The following is a 22,507-nucleotide window of genomic DNA, read 5'->3' as shown; positions in this document are numbered from 1 at the left end:
TTTCTCTCCCACTGCAACTCTTACTTTTCACCTCTCCCCATTATACTCTCTCTCTCTCTCTTTCACTTCTCCCACTTTTAAGTTACCTCTCACTTCCACTTGCCATCTCTGTATCTCTCTCTCTCTCTTTCCATCTGTTAATCTATCTTTCTTTATTCTTACTCCTATGACAGCTGCCTACTCCCATCGTCTCTTAATACTCACTCACTCTCTCTCTATCATTTTTATCTTCGCTCTCAATTATCTTTCTATCTTCCTCTCTTCTATCTCCCACTTCAACTCTCAAACTACCCCTCTCATACTCTATTTCCCTCTCTCTCTCCCTCTTCCTATTCGTCCTCCCTCGCTGCCTCTACTAGCACTCTCCCTCTCACTCGGCCTATAGTTCACCGTCGCCCGTCTTGTTCAGCAGCCCGTAGCGTGAGGTCAACAGCGGAAGGTAAACGGTAAACGTAGCGTGAACACTTAATCAACAAAACGTCTTCCCATCAAAGATGGCTACATCAGTGGGTTCGTGGGAGGTTGTGAAGGGCAGCAAGAGCAAAAAAGGCAAGAATGAAGTGTTGACCAAATCCCAGAAAAAAGCTCTGCTAGAACGGATGCCGAAACTACAACCAAAAGGTAAGGTTTCAAAAAGAAAAAAGAAAAAGAAGCATACATGCATATATACATTGCTTATGCATACATGTATGTGTGTATATATATGTTGTATTTGCGTACATGTGTGTGTATATATGTTGTATATGCATACATGTGTGTATATATATAATGTTCTATATGCATACGTGAGTGTGTGTATGTTACATATGCATACGTGTATGTGTGTACATATATGTTGTATATGCATGCATGTGTGTATATATATGTTCTAAATGCTTACGTGATTGTGTGTATATGTTACATATGCATACGTGTATGTGTGATGTGTGTATATATATATACATTCGTATCTATCGTCATCATCAAATTGTGTTTTTATAATCGGTGATAAGGTTTTACCCAGTGTTTCACTTGTATGTAACCATTTGTGTATATATATTAAGAGATGAGATTAATTTTCTGATAATGCTTTACGGTTTTATCAATTTTAATGGTTCAAAGAAAAATTAAACCAGCAATTACATGAAGGGTGAGCTTTGCTTGGGTTGCAAGAAGCCCACGATTTGGTTCGGGTTTGCTGTTGCTCCAGGGTTTCTTTTTAAAGAAAAAGAATAGGCAAAAACGAAGCAAGCATGTTAGACAACCTGATATGTCTGCTCTCGCCCTCCTTTAACAAACCTCGAAGCCTTTCGTTCCTGTGTCGAAGAAATCCATTATCATCATAGCCATTACCACCAGAATTCTTATCTATTAATCCAAGAAAAAGAGAAAAAAACCGACTGTTTCTCAAGAAACAAGTCCAGACAAAAATAGATGGTGATGCCAGCACACCATTGCTGTATGTATGTATGTACGTGTGTGTGTGTCTGTGTGGTTCTTTAAAGATTAGAATAACGAATATAAAAGTGTCAGCTTCCAGGGACAGGAATGGCATGACTGTCCCCGCCTCCCTTGTGGTGTGTCATCCCCCCATCCCAGATGATGCGAGGAAGGTCATGTTTCCCTTAATTGTTCTTCAGTTTCGTCTAAAAAGGGTGGTTTAAATAGAAGAAAAGCTATGAATTCCATACACGCATTCCACCCATGTCGAACGAGACCATGTTCCGATCAGACAGACCACACACACCCATAATATCCAAGATGAATTCGTACAAATGAAATGCTAGCACTTTTGTAGCAATCGGCGAACACACACACACACACGGTCTCATTGTCTTGTGGCAAAATACCATATTATTATCTTTATTAAATAAACTAAATTCTTCGCCGCAAATTAATGTGGTTGTATTTCTGCTTCAGTCAGAAAATATTGACACGTTGTCTTTGCTGTCTATTCATCTATTTTTTTTTATCAAATGGTTGTTTTGTCGCTCAGTATTGGCATAAGAGATTATTACACGACGCAGTTCTCTTTCTCCCTCATCGATATATGTATGTACACACACACATATATCGATGACAATATGTAATGGTGCAAAAAAAAAAAAAACAACAAAAATCATGTCGGAAGCATGTCGTTCTCCCAAAGCCGACTCTCTCCCCCCCTCCTTCCTCTCTCGCTCGCATGTGCAACGTCATCATTCCAACAGCTGTTATCTCCCGAATAACAAACACTCCCACAAACTTTCTTATCTCTCGTCTCTCTCTCATTCACATATATATATATATATATACGTATATATATATATATATATATATATATAAGTTCAGTAAAAATTTAGATTCAGATGAATATGGTACTTGAGTCAAAGGCACCAGAATTTGGTATGGTTATAATCCATATATATCAAATGGGGTGATTATAATCAAAATAAGCAACAAGGATGACCAAGGTAGAGTAGTACAATCGTTTCATGCTACTTCATTTAAAAACTGATGTAATACTTACATTGTTTAATTAGATGAAGTGGCATGAAACGATTGTACTACACTGCCTCTGGATATCCTTGTTGCTTATTTTGATCATATATATATATACATACATACATACATACACGCACGCACACGTATATATGTAGGTATGTACTCGGTGTGTGTGTTGAAATTGTTTTTAAACACACACGAAAACATAAAAATATATAAATGAACAACTGATTCAATACATTTACTAAGTTAGGAATTTTGCTGAGGCTTGGTTTCTTTCATTAATGCTGGCTTATTCAAACCGGTAAAACTGCGTAGGCTTTTTACAATAGAATTACACACACATCACACGTGTGCATAGAGATATATAGTTTTTATACATTGAATTAATTTATAAATGGAATGAAAGTGTCTAAATCACACACAAACATATGTCAAAGCTTTTCAGTTGGTTTAATAGATTCGTGATATGTTAATGTCCATCTGTATAAATCTTCATTAGGGTGGTTGTTGTTTAATCCCAGGCCAGCTCTGAATAAGTAACCTATGATCAAAGGCGTTCCGCCCATGACCATTTCGTCTTTTCATATATCCAGGACTCAATGTTCTTTTTTAATTGACGCGTAGCTATTTGGAGGATGCTTGGCTGCTATTTCTAAAAGCTTCAATTTCTATGTTTGTTCTACATTTTAGATTTTTGTCCAATGTTATCTTCTGAATTTAAATTCCATTGAGGTTGGCTTTGCTTTTCATCTTTTCGGAGTTGGTGTAATAAGTACCAGTTATGCACTGGGGTCAGTGTAATAGACTAGCCCCCTCCCCCAAATTTCAAGTAAAGTACCTAGTGGTCGATGATAGTACCACCTGACTGGTTCTGTGCCAGTAGCATGTTAAAAAATGCCATTCGAGCGTGGTCGTTACCAGTGCTGGCTGACTGGTTCTGTGTTGGTGGCACGTAAAAAGCACCATCGAAGTATGGTTGTTGCCAGTGCCACCTGACTGGCTCCTGTGCTGGTAAAAAGCAACATTCAAGTGTGGTCGATGCCAGTACCCCCTGACTAGCCCTTGTGCCGGTGGCACATAAAAAGCACCCATTACATTCTCGGAGTGGTTGGTGTTAAGAAGGGCATCCAGCTGTAGAAATTTTGCCAGATTAGATTGGAGCCTGGTACAGCCTTCTGGCTCGCCAGCCCTCAGTCAAACCGTCCAACCCATGCCAGCATGGAAAGTGGACGTTAAATGATGATGATGACATTCATTGCATATAGATGCAGCTTTTTTTTTTAATCCTTTTTTGCTTTTTGAAATCCTTTCCTTCAAACATTTGTATGTTGAAATCGGATGAGTGACCACCACCATCATCATTATTATTACTATTAAGGCAGTGAGTTGGCAGAAATGTTAGCATACCAAGCAAAAAGCTTTGTGCATTTCATACATATTTGTTCTGAGTTCAAATTCCGCTGAGCTCCATTTTTTTTCTTTCAACCTTTCGGGATCAACAAAATATGTACCAGTTGTACACTGGGATCGTTACAATCAATTTTACCCCTTCCCAAGAAATTACTGTGGTTTTCATTCAAGATAAAATCTCTTATAGACAAGCTGTGTTGAAAAACGCAATATATATAGCTGAAGGTGCATGGCTTAGGTTAGGGTATTTGGCCCATGATTATCAGGTTATGAGCATGATTTCTGCTGGCATCTTGTGTCCTTGAGCAAGACACTTTATGCCACGTTGCTCCAGTCAACTCAGCTGGCAAAAATGAGTTGCACCTGTTATTCAAAAGGCCAGCCTTGTTGCATTCTGTGTCACATTGACTCTCCCTGAGAACCATGTTAAGAGTGCACCTGTCTCTGGAGTGCTCAACCACTTGCATGTTAGTCTCCCTAGTAGGCTACTCCATTGATCGAATCAACTACAACACTCATTGTAGCCAACAGAGGGCCACCATATCTTTGGAGGAAGATGAAAGATTATCCCAGCCGTGAGAAAGCCAGATGCATTTTGGCCTTCCTGGGCCTTAACAATCGTGTACATGCCTAGACAAAGTCTGTCTTCTCTGATCTAGGAAGCAGTGAATAATTTATCCACTGACATTGTGAATATCTACCACTCTGCATTACAAGTGAAGCCATATTAAATTAAAGCAGCTTTCTATGTATCTTACTTAATATATATATACCCTATTGATAGGCAAGTCGCTATGGTTTTCACCTGAGATAAAATCTCTTATAGAAGCACTGTGTTAAAAAACAATATCTCAGAGAGGGATGAAAAATCCTCCCAGTGGTGGTTACTGCAATGCCAAGACAATTCTTTGTTTCCTTCCAATATATGTGTTTTGTAACAACACGTCAATGAGAGATTTTATCTCAGACAATAACTGTTGTGTTGCCTGTCAATGGTGTACATATGTTAACTCTTTAGCATTTACACTGAGCATATCCATCCCAAATATTCTGTTTTATGTTCAAACTGGCCAGATATAGCCTTTCACACCTGCCCTACAATGTCTTTCTTGAAATAAACAATCACATTATCCAAATATCAAAGCTACAAGATAATGCATTATTAATTCAAAACAATGAGAATAAATAAGCATTATATTTAACGAAGTAATCTGAATGCCAAAAGATTGAGTATAGTGGCTGTTTTTGCAATTATTTTTGAATATCATCAACTGAGCCGTTCCCTTCAATTAGAAACCATTTCGACTGATCATTAGTAGAATTAGTAAACTGACAAAGAAAATGCCTTTGTGTTGTTATATCCTCTTATGTTCCAAATCCTGCTGAAGTCAATTAAAAGAAAGAAAAAAACCTGGGATTGTTATAATCTACACTATGTACCATTCCTTAAAGTGTACGGCCTCATGACTATTACAACACTCGTGACTATTATAGCAACTATCATCATCAGCATCATCATCATTATTATTATTATTACTGTTAATTTTGCCTTCGGTTGTTATTGGGTTAAAATATGCAGTCAAGTACTGAGATGTTTGTATTGTTATAATTAAGTTCAACAGCAGTAAATAATTTAATTAGCCAAATAAACTGAGGGCATGATTTATAAAAAAAGGGTAAATAATCCACTTTTAGGAACCATCAGTTGTCTGTTATAAGTTTGTGTTGTGGTTCACCATTATTATACACACACTATAGGTGGGACATGACTCTGTAGGAAGAAGTTTGTTTCCTAACCACAGGGTTTTGGGTTCAGTCCCACTGTGTGGTACCTTGGACAAGTGTTTTCTGCTATAATCCCTGGCTAACTGAGGCCTTGTGAGTGAATTTAAGTAGATGGAAACTGGAAGAATCCCATCATGTGTGTGTGTGTGTGTGTACATACGAACTCGAAGCTAAAAGTCACTTATTTGGCATACTCTTTTACTCTTTTACTTGTTTCAGTCATTTGACTGCGGTCATGCTGGAGCACCGCCTTTAGTCGAGCAACTCGACCCCGGGACTTATTCTTTGTAAGCCCAGTACTTATTCTATCGGTCTCTTTTGCCGAACCGCTAAGTGACGGGGACGTAAACACACCAGCATCGGTTGTCAAGCAATGCTAGGGGGACAAACACACACACACATATATATATATATATACATATATACAACAGGCTTCTTTCAGTTTCCGTCTACCAAATCCACTCACAAGGCATTGGTCGGCCCAGGGCTATAGCAGAAGATACTTGCCCAAGATGCCACGCAGTGGGACTGAACCAGAACCATGTGGTTGGTTAGCAAGCTACTTACCACACAGCCACTCCTGGCATGGGAGGCTATTTTATGGGTTTTGAAGACAGAAAAAGATAAATGGTTTACAGAAGATCATCAGTCATGTAATGATGTTTATCACATGCACACAAATAAATCACCAGCGCCGTCTTGGCCGATGCCAGCACTTCTGTGCCGGTGGCACGTAAAAAGCACTAACCGATCGTGGCCACTGCCAGCCTCCCTGGCACCTGTGCCAGTGGCACGTAAAAAGCACCCATTACACTCACGGAGTGGTTGGCGTTAGGAAGGGCATCCAGCTGTAGAAACACTGCCAGATCAGACTGGAGCCTGGTGCAGCCTCCTGGCTTCCCAGACCCCGGTTGAACCGTCCAACCCATGCTAGCATGGAAAGCGGACGTTAAATGATGATGATGATGACACCCCGCCGACAGAAAGTAGATAGAAATGATGTTTGGAGACAGCAAAAAGAGGACACTCACTTGCAAACTGATTACCCTAAAGCTGGAGCTAAAAGCTGTCTGTGAAAAATTCTGACATCAGAAGAGAATAACTGAGAGAAGAAGAATAAGCAAAAAATCGAACCAGGCAGCAGTATACAGAGACATGAGGAGGAGCAGTGGACATCATGGAAGCTCCAAGAGAAAACAGACTTTTTGTGGAGGAAAATCTTGAGTGAAGAGGAGTTTAACCAAGATGCTCTGTGACAGGAAGAAATCTGAAAAAGTTACATCCCAAACCTACAACATTGATGGTGAAAGTCTTGCAACTGTGTTCCAGGAACTCCAGGATGGAAAAAGCACCTGGAAGAGACTTGATTGCTGGATATTGGTACAAGAAGCTAACATTCTACTGACCATATCTTATCAATCCGTACCAGCAAGCTCTCATTGGAAACAGTAGCATACCACACTGGTTAGCTCTGGCAGAGATGAAATTGATCCCCAAATGCACAACCACCCACGTGGCAAAAAACCTACCGGCCAATTGGATGCCAGAACTTAATGTACAAGTTATATACAGCATATTTAAACCTCTTCCTCCAGGACCATTGTGAAACCAATAACATCACAGAACAACAAGCAGCTAGGAAGAAGGGAGTCTGGGGATGTTCCGAGCAATTGTTAATCAACAAAACTGTGATGTCAGAGGTGTGAGAGCATAGGAGGAACCTAGTTTCAATGTGGCTAGACTACAAGAAAGCCTTTGACTCTGTTCCCCACTCAAGGGTACTAGAAGCCCTTCAACTTGCTAAAGTTCCAGTGAGCATAGTCAAAGCCATAGCTGACCTGACTTTATTGTGGGCCTCTATATTGAGATTAAACACAAAGAGTGACTGTATTATCACTGATAGAATACAGTATTGCAAAGGTATATTCCAAGGGATAACCTCTCTGTGATGTCGTTTATACTTTCTGTAAACCCCTTGTCATTCATGTTAAGGAAGTCAGAAGGATATCTCACTGGTTCACGAGGAAACAGAAATACCAAAATTACAAACTGTTTCTTTGTGGATGACTTGAAACTTTATGCCAAGAATATGCAAGAGATGAAAAAGAGCCTTAACTTAGTTACAACATTCTCAAAGGATGTAGAGTTGGAGTTTGGTCAGGATAAATGTTATATAGTTGTAAAAATGGGGGGAAAATATTTTCTTCCATGGGATCAAGGGATTAATATTTTGATAAACGAATGTGCTGGGTTTAGGGATGTCTAGGAATTGATTAATGGTCACTGAACTTCTTTTTTGCTTTTTTTAATTTTCACATTTAATTCAGTATAAATCGTAGAAGGTGTATTTCCAGAGCATTGTTATGCGGTGAAGGAGCATGCTTTCCAATGATGTGGTCTTGGGTTCAATCCCATTGCATGGCACCTTGGGCAAGTCTCTTCTATTATAACCCCAAGCTGACCAAAGCCTTGTGAATGGGTTTAGTAGATAGAGGTTGAAAGAAGCCCATTCTATACATATGTTTGTCCCCTGCATCTCTTTCCAGCTGAGTGTTCCTAATCTTGTGGGCCCATGGGTGCTGGTGGCACATAAAAAAGTACCTGTACCAATGCCACGTAAATGCTGTTGCTGCATAAAAGCACTGAGTACACTCTGCAAAGTGGTCGGTGTTTGGAAGGAAATCCAGCCATAGAAACTCTGCCAAAACAGACAACTGGAGCCTGGGCAGCCCTTCAGCTGGCCAGCTCCTGTCAAACTGTCCAACCCATGCCAGCATGGAAAACAGATGTTAAATGATGATGATAATAATGCATGCATGTGTGTTTGTGCCTGTTAGCGTCCAGGCATCGAGTGAGGATTGTAAAGGAACATCATATTTATTATTATAAACAAGGTTGTTCATTTCCAGTCTTCCGTGAAGACTTGTCTGGCCATGGGGAAATATTACCTTGCTTAGAAACAGGTGAGAATTGGTGACAGAAATGGCATCCAGGCATGGAAAATCTGCCTCAACAAAGTCTCTTTCGATTCATGCATGCATGGAAAAGTGGAAGTTGAGGATGATGATCTTGTAATGAACATTGTCCAAAAGGTTTCCTGCTACTCTTGTTGGTGAGTGATTCGTTTGAAGATAGTTGCCTTCACCAAACACGTGGCAGTTGGAAAGATCTTTCAACAAATATTTATCAGACTTCCCATTTGATGGATTGTGTATATAGGACTTCCAATTTTAAGCCTTAATTGAATAAATTCTATCCCATTGCCTGGTATCATTGTCACTAGAACATTAAATCTAGAAAAAGTTTAAAAAATCAAAAACATCTCCTGTTTTCTATGCTTCTACTGGAACTTACAATGGCTTTAGTCCACTATGTTCTAACTTTTCCAGTAACTTTTGCCAAGGCTGTGACTTGAGCCATTTATCAGTACAAGGGGCACCTTTCAACCCTTTTGTTAGTGTATTTCTGTTGAAATACAGTCTGTGTTTCAATTGATTTTGAAACTAATAAAGAATTTAGTAAAATAACTTTGACATAAAGAAGCTGATACTTTGAACACAAACATGAAATTTTAATGGAAAGTTTTCATTTAGATCACTTTAAAACGGGACTTTTGTATCATAGAACCACAAGTGGTCTCGGGTGGGGGTTGGTATAAAAAATGTTAACCTGATTTTAGCCTGCATGTCATAAGAGATCTGGTAAGGTCTTCAATATCTCACACCCAAGATTAGGTCCACAAACACAAACCCTTGTTGTGGTAGTCCACGGTACCATGCAAAGGGATTGCACCTGAAACCACACAGCCATGGATGTTGTTTTATAATAATCCCACCATTGTTTTCTATGATCTATGGTTGTGGGTCACAGCAACATGATTTGAATATTTGTGTGTGTGTAGCCTTGTGTGTGAACTTCATTGTCTCACAAGCAAGGTTGTTTGTTTCCAGTCTTTCATGAAAAACCTGTCTAGCTTTGTGTAAAATATGACCTCGCTTGGAAAAAGGGCATTCAACTGTGGAAAACCTGCCTCAACAAATCCCATCAGACCCCTGCACACATGGAAAAGGGGACAATAAATGATGAGGGTACTCAATGTACGATTGACTCAAGATTTTGCTTCTCAATTACAAACTTCTAGGTTCAATCTTTTCTGTGCTTTTTTTTTTTGTTACATTCCTGTATTGTGTTGTTAGAATAATTGAGTCTGTAAAAATTGTATGGCAGTCTGCTAGAGGGAGGAACTTGGTAATTTCAAAGCCCAGCCTTGTCATACACAGTGTGCCACTGATTCTACCCAAGGATTGTGTGTATATATATGTATATAATAATAATAATAATAATAATAATAATTAACTGTCCTAGGACAGTTGCAGGATGAGTTGAAATGATTGTACGAAATAGAGTTTTACCAATTCCATCTTCTGTTGACTTAATTGATTATCTTAACTAATACGGCAGAATTCCTGAAGCGGATCCAAATGAAATATACTCAGACTGCAGATGACATCAGGTAGCCCAAACTGTGCTAGTGCTTTACTCAACATACCAGCACACTAATTGATGTATTCTCATTAGTCAAAAATATTACATGCACACACACACACACACACACACACACACTCAGTGGTGTGTATTTGTATATACGTGTGTACACACACATGTAATATATTTATGCATATATAAGCAAATGTCTTCTATAAGTCCTGTACTGAGCATAGTCTTTAGAGTGGATTTGGTAGATGGAAACTGAAAGAAGCCCATCCTGCTCTACAGAAGTTGTGATAACAACATGGTGGTCATGTTAGTACCAGTTCTCTTTTCAACAACTCATCCATTGCTTTTGTGCCTTGTGTATCTTGTAGAATGAAAGGACCCTTAGTTGAAAAATTGGGTAAAGGTTAGTGACAGGAAGGGCATCCAACTGTAAAATGAACGACATATTTGTCTAACCCATACTAGCATGGAAAACCAGACGTTAAAATGAATTAACGAGTGATCTTGTAATTAAATTGTGAGAAGTGAACACTCAGAAAATATGCATACACGCACGCACACACATCAATCTAAATCCACACACACCTATCTAGACATGCATGCAGTCTCACACACATACGTGTGTGCATTCTCACATGCACACATGCATTCTCATTCACATACATCCTCACATGCATACATATGCATTCTCACATACACACATGCATTCTTACACAAACACGCGTTTTCACACACATTCTCACGTACACACACACATTCTCACGTACACACACACATTCTCACGTACACACACACATTCTCACATACACACACACATTCTCACATACACACACACATTCTCACATACACACACACATTCTCACATACACACACACGTTCTCACATACACACACACATTCTCACATACACACACACGTTCTCACATCCACATACCTCACACGCATTCTCACTCACACATGCACACATTCTCACATGTGCATTCTTGCTCACACATGCATTATCACATGCGCGTTCTCACATTCTCATACCCACATGCATTCTTACACCTCGCATTCCCTCACACACACACACCCTCACATTCCCTCACACACACACACCCTCACATTCCCTCACACATACACTCGCATTCCCACACACACACTCGCATTCCCACACACACACTCGCATTCCCACACACACTAGCATTCCCACACACACTAGCATTCCCACACACACACTAGCATTCCCACACATGCACACTCACATTCTCACACATGCACACTCTTGCATTCTCACACACATGCACACACACAATTTCATTCTCACACACACACACTATCGAACCAGACTAATCTAATACCTCAATATTACCCAGATTAATGATGTAAAAAAAGTAGATAGAAAGAGGGGGAAAAAATAGTAATTTTCAACATTCATTAATCTGTCAGCTCTTGTGAAGGTTGTTAATTAATCGCTGTCTGTCCACCCAGGTGAGTTATATGAGATCACTGATTAGCACACACGCAACACTCACAAATAAGTCTTCCTTGGATGCTTTTATTTCAGCCTTTTTTTCTTTTTTTAGAACTGTTTTCTGTGAATGGATGTGTGGGAGTGTGTAGAATAGTGAATGTAGAGTTAAAATACATGTGTGTGTGTGTGTGGCATATGCTCCTCTTACACTATGCATGGTGTGTGTGTGTGTGTGTATATATATATGCATACTATATGTATACTCCTTACCATTGCGCTGTACATACAAAGGTGTGTATGTATGTATGTATGTATGTATATATATTGTGTCTTTGTGCATGCATGTATAGTTATATATATATATGCATCTTATTCTGTGCCTGCTCATCTTAAACTTATACATATGCACATTTTACACCATATATATATATTTCTTTACTACCCACAAGGGGCTAAACACAGAGAGGACAAACAAGAACAGACAAACGGATTAAGTCGATTACATCGACCCCAGTGTGTAACTGGTACTTAATTTATCGACTCCAAAAGGATGAAAGACAAAGTCGACCTTGACGGAATTTGAACTCAGAACATAACGGCAGACGAAATACGGCTCCGCATTTCGCCCTGGGTGCTAACGTTTCTGCCAGCTTGCTGCCTTTACACCATATGTATGTACACACAATACATACATCTTGTACCACACACACCTTACATTTTATATCATATACACACAGTCTTGCACCATTGACATGTATATACACCTTACATGCATACATACATCTACCCACACATCTTATACTGTATACACACACACACACACACACACATAGACCTCATGCACTACATATATACATACCAACACCCTCACACACACACACACAGACACATCTTATACCATACATACCCATACATAGACCTCATCTACTCTACATATATCTGCATGCCAATATTCACCGGCACGTACTTCACTCGTATAAACCTCTACCACCACCTTTGCTCAGTAAATAATAATTAACTCTAGCTGACACACTGTCTTTTGTTAGGACTTCCTTTGTGTCTAGTCGGTATTCACTCTCAACACTATGGAACCTTGATATAGTTAGGCCTGTGGACTTGGTGCTCCACTTTCAAAATCCGTATCTCACCCCACTCACCACACTCTTGACCTGCTACCAAGCAAGTAGGTCATAAAACTATTAGATTCCCCATATATTGTTGTCAATCTACTAGAAATAGAAAGCAAATCCCCCTCAAATCACATCCTACCCAAATTTAAAGTGAAGGACATGATTTAAAACAAGTTTGTGGTAGAGTCTGCAGTCTGAGTTCAAACCTTGCACAGGTCGTTTCAGCTTTTGTCCTTCCAGGTTGTTAAACTGAATATCAATCAAATACTTGGGATCAATTTAATGACTCGCATTTTGCTAAATGTGTGTGGCCTTGGCCTAATATTAGAAATCAATTAATCATTATCATCAAAAAAGGAAGAAAAAAATCATTATTTCGGCGTTTTTGTTTAATCCTCAGTCAGGTCTGTGAGAGCAGAACCATAATCAAGTTTCACCACTGGGACCATTCCAGCTTGTCAGGAATAGTGTATCTTGGACTATGTTAGTCAACACCTCCTTAAATTATTATTTATCATTATTAATATTGAGTTCAAATCCCACCAAGGGTCCTCAATATGACCTTTAACAGAGTCTTGAATGAATTATGTACAGAAAGAGGGAAGTTATTTGCTAACTGGAGATTTGGCACCTCAGGCACTCATAGCAGTGGACTCCACTAAAAGTACTTAGGGACCAGGTAGTGATGTTAATATTATGGGGTGGGGTCATTAAATCTAACACCCCAAAGCAGTAAGTGCTCCTCTAATGGGCTTCCAACCAGTTTCCACCTTCCAAATTTCACTCACAAAGCATTGATTGGTCAGCTCAAGTCCATGGGTAGAGGGCACATACTTGCCCAATATGTTGTGCTGTGGTATTCATCCTGAAACTAGTTGTGTCACCAAAGTGTACTTCTTCACCTCAAATTTCTAAACTTATGTCAAATTATTATTAATTGTCATTAAATTTAAACAAGAACTAAGTTTTGTTTTAAAAACTGTTTTCAACGCAGAAACCCTCCCTGCTTTAGCAACACACCAACAGAATTGATAAAAGCATTTGCAGGATAATTTACTACAATCCTCTTAGAAATCCTCTTATTTTGGGTTTAATTCTGCCCCACCTCACTCTTCCCTTCTCTACCACCCTCTCCATCCCAAATCCTATCATCATTATCATCCTCATCTCTGTATTTTTACTGTTTTGCATCTGTTTTCTCGAGCTCACCTGGGTGGAATGTTCTATGTTATTATTAAGGTAGTCAGCTGGCAAAATTGTTAGTCTGTTGGACAAAATGCCTACTGACACTTCTTCCAGCTCTTTATGTTCTTAGTTCAAACGCTACCAAGGTCAACTTTGCTGTTCATCCTTTCAAGGTCAACACAATAAGTACCAGCTGGGCACTGGAATCGATGTAATCAACTTACCCCCTCCCCTAAAATTGCTGGCCTTGTGCCAAAATTATTATCAACACAATAAGCTGACAGAATCTTTCTTTACCATACCAGGCAAAATGCTCAGCGATATTTCGTTCAGCTTTTACATTCTGGGTTCAAGTCCTTACCTTTCATCCTTTTGGGGTCAGTAAATTAAGTACCAGTTATGCACTGGGGTCGACGTAATTGACTAGTCCCCCTCCCCTCAAATTTCAGGCCTAGTGCTTTTAGTAGTATTATCATTATTATTATTGCAGAATTACTTGTGCCAGACACAATGACTTGCGGCCTTTAGCTTTGTCTCCTTAGATTCAGAGTTCAAATCCTGCTTAAGTCAACTCTGCCCTTCCATCCTACCGAGGTTGATAAAATTAGTATGAGGCAAATATTTAGGATTTATTTAAAATTAACCATAGCCTTCCTTCCAAATTTACATAAACTTGTAATTGTTATTTTCTGTTGTTCATTGATATATTAATAAAAAACCTAATTAAGATGTCGTGGTCTCATTAAAATGTCTTTTGCTGAAATGTCAAGAGCTTGTATCCTCCATATGTGTGTGATGTTTAACTTTTAATATTTGCTTTTGATATTACAGGAAACAAAAATAGTTTGGTGTGGAGTTTTCTCAGAATTAAAAACTGAACTCGCCAGGGTTATCTGAAATATGTGTATGAAATTCCTGTCAAATTCCACCGGGTTGTCATATGAACAAGGGAATTCCAGTTGTGACGACCACATATTTTTACAAAGACTTAGTGTGTCTCGAATTAGAAGTTTATTGTGTGGAATAAATTAGTTTGCCATGGGGAACAGAATTCTTATGAACTGAATAGATTGTTGTTTGGAGAGGAAGAAGTTCTGACCAAAATGTTAAACTTCTCCTCACAGTAAAATAATTGTAGTACATTCTCTAGTCATCATCATCATCGTTTAACATCCGCTTTCCATGCTAGCATGGGTTGGACGATTTTGACTGAGGGCTGGCGAACCAGATGGCTGCACCAGGCTCCAATCTTGATTTGGCAGAGTTTCTACAGCTGGATGCCCGTCCTAACGCCAACCACTCTGATAGTGTAGTGGGTGCTTTTATGTGCCACTGGCATGTGGGCCAGTCAAGCGGTACTGGCAATAACCTCGCTCGAATCTTTTTACACATGCCACCGGCACAGGTGCCAGTAAGGCGTCGCTGGTAACGATCACGCTTGGATGGTGTCCTTTTATGTGTCACCGGCATGGAAGCCAGTTAGCCACTTTGGCAGCGATCATGCTTGGATGGTGCTCTTGGCACCCTACTAGCACAGGTACAAGTACCAGTAAGGTGACGCTGGTAACGATCACACTCGAATGGTGCCTTTTATGTGCCACTGGCACGGAAGCCGGTTAGCCGCTCTGTCAACGATCACACTCGTATGGTGCTCTTTGAACCCCGCTAGCACGGATACCAGTCATCGGATTTGATTTCATTTGCCTCAACAGGTCTTCACAAGCAGAGCTTGGTGTCCAAAGAAGGAAATAGTGTTAATATAATTCAGTCTATTTCCCATGGTTAATATACCATATTAATTCATGTAATTGTTTTCAATTTAGGCACAAGGCTAGCAATTATGATGGGGAAGAAATTGGTACTATTGACCCTAGTACCTAACTGGTAGTTTGACTTTGAAAGGGTGAAAGACAAAATTGACCTTGGCCAGATTTGAACTCAAAATCTAAAGAACTAGAATGTGGTGGGGCATTTTTTTCCCTGATACTCTATCGATTGTGGAGGCACATGACCTAGTGGTTAGGGTATTCACTACACAATCATAAAGTTGTGGGCTTGGTTTCTGGACCTGGTGGTTCATTGTGTTCTTGAGCAAAACACTTCATTTCACATTGCTCCGTTTCACTTAGCTGGGAAGTTAACCCTACAATGGACTGGCTGCCCATCCTGGGGATGGAGTGATGCTGTTGATATCAGTCACTTATACACCATGGAAATCAGGTTAAGTTCTTTAGTTCATGACAGACCTCAATCTAAGATATAGTTTATGCCAATCCATGCAAGAAATCTAATACAAGAATATTAAGGTCAAAATTAGAGGCTGACATAGTTGTGTATTTAACATAAAGAGCTCAAAATATACTAATTATTATTGTTTTTCTGCACCCAAACTCTTTCATATTGATGTAAAGCATGACTGAAATCAACTTAACCAGCATTTATATTGATTGTGTGTGTGTGTGTGTGTGTGTGTATGTATGTGTGTATGTATGTATATATATATATATATATATATATATATATATAAGGAGAGAAAGAGCAGTTAAAACCAAACCCCTTGTTGAATGGCTGTTTTTTTAAATAAAAACCAACAGACTTTTTCTTTATATAACTAGATCACAAAAAGTACAAAAATAAATAATCAATATGTATGTGTGTGTATATATATAGGGTTATGGCTGTATGATTAAGAAGCTTGCTCCACAACCACAGTACAGCACTATAGAAAGGTGCCTTGTACTATAGACGTTAGTCAACTGGAGCCTTGTGAATGAATTTGATTGGTGGAAACTGTAAGAAGCCTGTTGTATATATGTGTGTGTGTGCGTTGTTTTGACATTGTGTGCTATTTGTAAATGAATGTCTTCTTCATACAAGCAGTGCAGTGAAAACCTGTCCAGCCATTGTGCTGTTTGTATTCAAAGCATGAGGAGGAAATGTTACCCGGAAGAGCATCCAGCTCTAGAAATTGTGCCTCAACAAATGTTGTCTAACTTGTACAAGCAGGAAAGTAGACATTAAAAAGAGGCTGATATATATGTGTGTTGTGTGTATTAATGCACACATGTTTATGTATTGAGTTCTCTGTGTGTGCGTGTGTGTGTGTGTGTGTGTACACATCTTTCAATTTTACCAATTAGAGAAAGAGTACTCAACACATGGTGTAAAGTATATTTGTATGAAGTTGGTGATTCACTCTTTGCTTTCTCACTTGCTAGTTTTGCTTGTTTGAGACAGCATTCACCCGGGGTGGGTTGAGCTGGCTTGCTAGTGAAGCTGTGTGACTTAGTGGTTGGGGTATTCAACTGACAATCGCGAGTTCCATCAGCAGCTTGTTTTGACCTTGAGCAAGACACTTTATTTCATATTTACTCCATTCCACTCAGCTGGCAAAATTGCATTGTACCTGTAATTCAATGGGCCAACCATGTCCCATTATACCACACTGATTGAATCTCCCTGAGAACTACTTTAAGTTTACATGTGTCTGCGGTGTGCTCAGCCACGTGCACGTTAAGAATTTTTTTTCTCTCACTTTATGCAACTTCACAGGTGATAACAAAATCAGATCAATAGTTTTGATTTCTCTTTTTATCATCATGTTAAAGATCACCTCAAACGACAAACACCTGAGTATTGACATCAAATAACTAACTTCATACACACGTGTGCTTTTGTGTCTGTGTGTGTGTGTGTTTGTATATATTTGCAGACCTGTTTATGTCTCAACATACAATGTGTTATTGTAATAGTTGTACTGCTTTTACTATTGTATTATATACTTAGATATTGCTGCTATTGTAATATGGACTGAGGTCTATTGATCCTTCTATCTGTATACATAATGGCAACAAGATTGAAAAAGGAAAAAAAAAAACTTCTCCCATTTGGTTGACATAATAAAAATTGCTTACTCTACGTACTAGTAAGCCTCATGGAAATTCTACATTTATTAATATTCTTATTTGATCTGATGAATAGATTTATTGATCTTGCTGACGTTGTTGCATCAAAGATTTGGATTCTTGCTTTGTTTTGTGGTTGAGGTTGTTGGAAGCCTAACATTGAAATTTGTTTCCTTTTCTTAAAGATTTGCTTCACATTTTCTCTTTTCTGTCCCATTTTTATGAATTGATGAAGGCATAATAACACCTGAACTTTTCATTATCTTAACCATTTTCTTACCATATTCCTGTTAACATACACTGCTCTTGTTTCAAGTCATTCTGAAAATAAGGATTTAGCCAAATAACTCTGTCACTATTAGATGGTGCCTGAAACTTAATTTAACAGGAAATTCCAATGGAAGGTTTTTAATTTAGCTCACTTTAAACCAAGATTTAGTGTCATAGAGCTAAAGGTAGATTCACTTGGTTTGTATCAAAAGGGATAAAAATTTTGATTGTTTTTAAAAATTTTATCCTGTTGAAAGCATAACTCTGAATCACATCATGGTAATCATCATCATCATCATCATCATTTGGTGCCCATTGTCCATGCTGGAATAGGTTGGATGGTTTGACAGGAGAGGATAAGCCAAGGACTGCATCAAGCTCCAATGTCTTCTTTTGCATGGTTTCAACAGCCGGATGCCCTTCCTAACACCAACCACTTCACAGAATGTAATGGGTTCTCTTTGTGTGGTGCTGGCATTGAGGTCACCGAGTAACTTGCTAGACAAGGCCCACGACTGAGTGGGGAATAGTACTGAGGGAAGTGACTTTGTGCCAGGGGATTAGTAAAAGTATGTCAGAGGGATGGGAACAGGTGTTTTGCTGTTAAGGAGATGATGCCCCCCCCCCAGTTGGCAAAAGGAGAAAATGCTGGTGGGATGTGTCAGGCCGTTCCCTCAAGCGTAGAGATAATACAGTAAGGATACACGGCCAAGTGCTTAAGAAATTTGCTTCTCACTCTTCAGGTTTTACATTCAGCTCTACTCTTCAGCACCTTGGGTGAGAAAAGTGTAATACGCTATGGCCTCTTGTCATCTGAAGTGTTATTGGGTTGGTGGAAACTGTGCAGAAGCCTATTAGATGAATTGTATCTTGGTGGCATGAAGCATTAATGCTAAGCTTATGTGAATATTAAGGTATATATGTGTTAGTCACTTGGCCTCTAAGTAGTTCAGTTGGTTGAGTAATTGGGATCCTCATTTGTCAAACCAATGCAAGGTTCGTTTACCACTTGGCTATATCCTCTCTAAGACAAATATGAAGTAACAGAATCACCTGAAGATGGCTTTTATAAAAATGTAAATGCATTCAAATCAACATTTCTGATTGTCATGAAATGTTTACTTCATTAGTTTTAACCTTCAATGTTCTACAGAAAAAATATTGTTGTCCGCCAGTGAACAGGTCTGCTATTGGTTTATGAAAAAAAAAGGGTTTAGCTTAGAGATGAGGCAGCATCTCTGACCATTTCTCAGGATCTTAGACTGGTAGGTCAAGAGAGAAAGGAAACCACAATTCTGCATTTATACTCAGCTTGCCAACTGTCCTGAGGATTCTGTGAAAGATGCCCAAGGGCCAAATAGTGGTGTGAAACTAGGGACATGTTACTGTGATGGTGGTGGGACAAACACACACACACGTGTATGTATACATATATATAATTTAATTTTGGTTGGTAAGCAAGCTACTTACCACACAGCCACTTCTGCGCCTATTTTATATTTCTTTGTTTTTCTTTCATTTTTAGAAAACTCAGCCAGTGATAGCACCATATTTGAAGCATTTTGGGCCAGTAAAAAGTCGAAGGCAGCAGCCAACAATAACATCACCAACAACAACAACAACAATAAAACTAACAACAGCAAGATGGCGAACAATGTGAAACCCAAGGTGAACGACAACAAGAAGAATGGGAATGCAAAGAAGAAAAAACCGGAAGCAGAAGTGAAAGAAAAGAAGAAAATTAGTGTTGAAGATGCTATTAACCAGGTAAGACACGTCCTCTCTCTCTCTCTCTGGGTTGTGTCCCCATCATTTTATGTCCATTTTCCATGCCGGCATTTGAATAAAGTAGTATTAGTCATTGAACTTGTGTTCTTTTAATTAGCTTTTTGATGTTCACTTAATTAAATATGCTAATTAACTATATACAGTAATGGTTGTTGACTTTTATTTGTAAGAATTTTAAAATTTTAATTTTCATATTTCCTTTTCTTATTTAAAAGTATTTTATAATTTCTCTATTTTCCTGTTAAAGATTGACAAAGCTACACTTGAGCAGATTCTTATAAAAGACCAGACCATGTTCCCAGATAACCCAGAAGTTTGGCTAAAAGATCTCTCATCTTACCTAAACGTTCAGTTTGAAAAATTTCAAGAAAAAGATCCAGTTTTCAAAGATAAACCAAAAGGTGAACTTTATTTCAATGGGATTATTACTAATCTTAGTATTAAATCATGGCAGAATCGTTAGCATGCTGGGTGGAAGGCTAGCAGTGTTTCCTCTGTCTTTATGTTCTGAGTTCAAATCCCGCCGAGGTCAACTTTGCCTTTCATCCTTTCAGAGTCAATAAATTAAGTACCAGTTGCATACTGGGGTTGATCTAATCGACTGGCCCCCTCCCCCAAAATTGCAGGCCTTGTGCCTTGAGTAGAAAAGATTATTATTGTTGTTGTTATTATTAAGGTGGCGAGCTGGCAGAACCTTTAGCACACTGGACAAAATGCTTTGTGGTATTTCGCCCGTTTCTACGTTCTGAGTTCAAATTCCGCCATGGTTGACTTTGCTTTTCATCCGTCCAGGTCGATAAATTAACTACCAGGTGAAACGCTGGGGTTGATGTAACCGACTCACCCCTCCCCCTAAATGGCTACCCTTGTGGCAAAATTTGAAACCATTATTATTGTCGTTTGGATGGTGGAGTGTTAGAATTGTTAGTTTTTGCAAAAAATACCTTGCAGTATCTAGATCTACACATTGTGAGTTTGAATATCACCTTCATCTTTTTGGGGCTAATAAAATAAAGTATGAGTGAAGTACTGGGTTGGATGCTATTGACTAAATCACTTCCCTCAAAACTGATGGCCTTTTGCCTAAATTAAAAATAATTATTACTATGGTTAGAGAAGTGGAATCCATATCTCACAAGATATATTTGATCTGATTTTAAGTTGAAACTCTGCCAATCCTGACGTATTATCTTTCACCTTTCCAACTTTGATAAAATAAGCACCAGTCAAGTACCATGGATGATAAAATCAACAACTACATCACTATCCAGAAATCTGTGGCTAAAGTTAGAAATTATTTTTTACTATTTGCTTGGTTGGTTGGCTGGCTGGCTGGTTGGTTGGTTGGTTAAGACAAATCCTGACAATTTTACTGGTTTCAGACATTTGCCTGTTGCCTTCTGAGGTGCAGTCTTCTAGGGGTATAGTCAGTCACATTGTCCCCAAAATCATGGGTCAAGCATTTTGTCATGGTGCAAGTCAGTTCTTATTTGGAGTCATTGCCCTTCTAGAAGAGTCAGAGGACTTCATCTTACTTATACATTTCATTTTTGTCTTGGTTTCTCTGGTGAGACACCCTTTCTAAAACCAATCGCTTTACAAAGTGTATTGAGCATATTTTATTGTGGCACCATCATTAGTGAGGTTACCTTCTACCTCACAAGACTAATGAGTACTAATTACTCAATGATGTGTCCATTCACTAAAGGAAACCTAACCAAGATAGTCAAGTTGGGTATGGTCGAAGCACCATTGCAGCACATCACTGCATCCACCATTTGTCGGTGTCTGCTTGGATTGTCCTGGGCAACCCTCTGAGCAGTATCCCGGTCAGTTCCCATCTCTGAGATATTTCCTCGTCTGCTGTGACCATGTGGTTGACCTACATGAACTCTGACTTCAGTCAGATCCTTGGAGAAGAAAAAATGATAGCAATTAGTAGATAAAGCAATTACAGAAGAAAGTAAGAGTATAATAGAGTGGTGGTGGTGGCTAGTAGTAGAGGTGGGTGAGGGTAAGAGTAAGTGATGACTGTCAATAACCCTAGTTCTTATTTCATCATCAGCCTGGGAAAGACAAAAGGCAAAAGTTCAGTTTGACTTGTGGGTTCTAACCAAAGTTCTTTGTAGAATTTAAAAATGCCCTACCATTTCTGCTATCTGTCCACTCCAGCTACCTCTTCAAGTATTTCTGACTGTAATCTTTTAAATGTTTTTTGGCAGATTTCCCCCTCTGTGTGCTTAGAAGTGATGTGAAAAAGTTTCTTCTATTAACCTTACGTCGCAGTCCTGCCGTCCAGCGTGAACTGATTTTCCGGCATTCCATTAACAGTATGCTGAATGAATCGGCAAAAGGTAAGTCACGTACTTTCCCTCCTTGAGCATCTAGCACCACACTCCGTCTTGACAAACGGTCAAGTTGAATTGCCAGACACAGTAGGAGAAACTCTGAGTAGTGGACAGAGTGGATCTGAAACTTCAACTGAATGAATGAACTCCCTGCTTCAATACTTTTTCTCCCATTTCAACACCCAAACTTATAACAGATTTTATATACATGGTGAGTGAAAGTAAAATGAATTTAGTATGAATAACATAGAGTAGTGCCTCAAATGGATGG

The 22,507-nt window shown here is 39.0% G+C and overlaps 1 protein-coding gene across 2 annotated transcripts in view; it reads left to right on the top strand.

Annotated features, from left to right (window-relative positions):
• The first annotated feature begins 305 nt into the window (after positions 1-305).
• The window catches only part of LOC115222241 (transmembrane protein 214-B), a 38,065-nt gene continuing 15,863 nt past the window's right edge, over positions 306-22,507 (top strand). The window contains exons 1-4 of one of the 2 annotated variants that reach the window (XM_029792399.2): positions 306-621; positions 19,626-19,867; positions 20,136-20,289; positions 22,111-22,242. In XM_029792399.2, coding sequence (XP_029648259.1) covers positions 495-621; positions 19,626-19,867; positions 20,136-20,289; positions 22,111-22,242 — 655 coding nt within the window. In that variant the 5' untranslated portion in view covers positions 306-494. Of the gene's footprint in view, positions 622-11,607; positions 11,628-19,625; positions 19,868-20,135; positions 20,290-22,110; positions 22,243-22,507 lie in introns of those variants that run through there. The other variant, XM_036511107.1, reaches the window with a different exon arrangement.

This window comes from Octopus sinensis, linkage group LG19 (genome assembly GCF_006345805.1).
Source record: "Octopus sinensis linkage group LG19, ASM634580v1, whole genome shotgun sequence".
In the NCBI taxonomy this organism is placed as follows: Eukaryota; Metazoa; Mollusca; class Cephalopoda; order Octopoda; family Octopodidae; genus Octopus; species Octopus sinensis.
The sequence above is the reverse complement of the archived record's forward strand: the minus strand, read 5'-3'. Positions and strand labels throughout refer to the sequence as shown.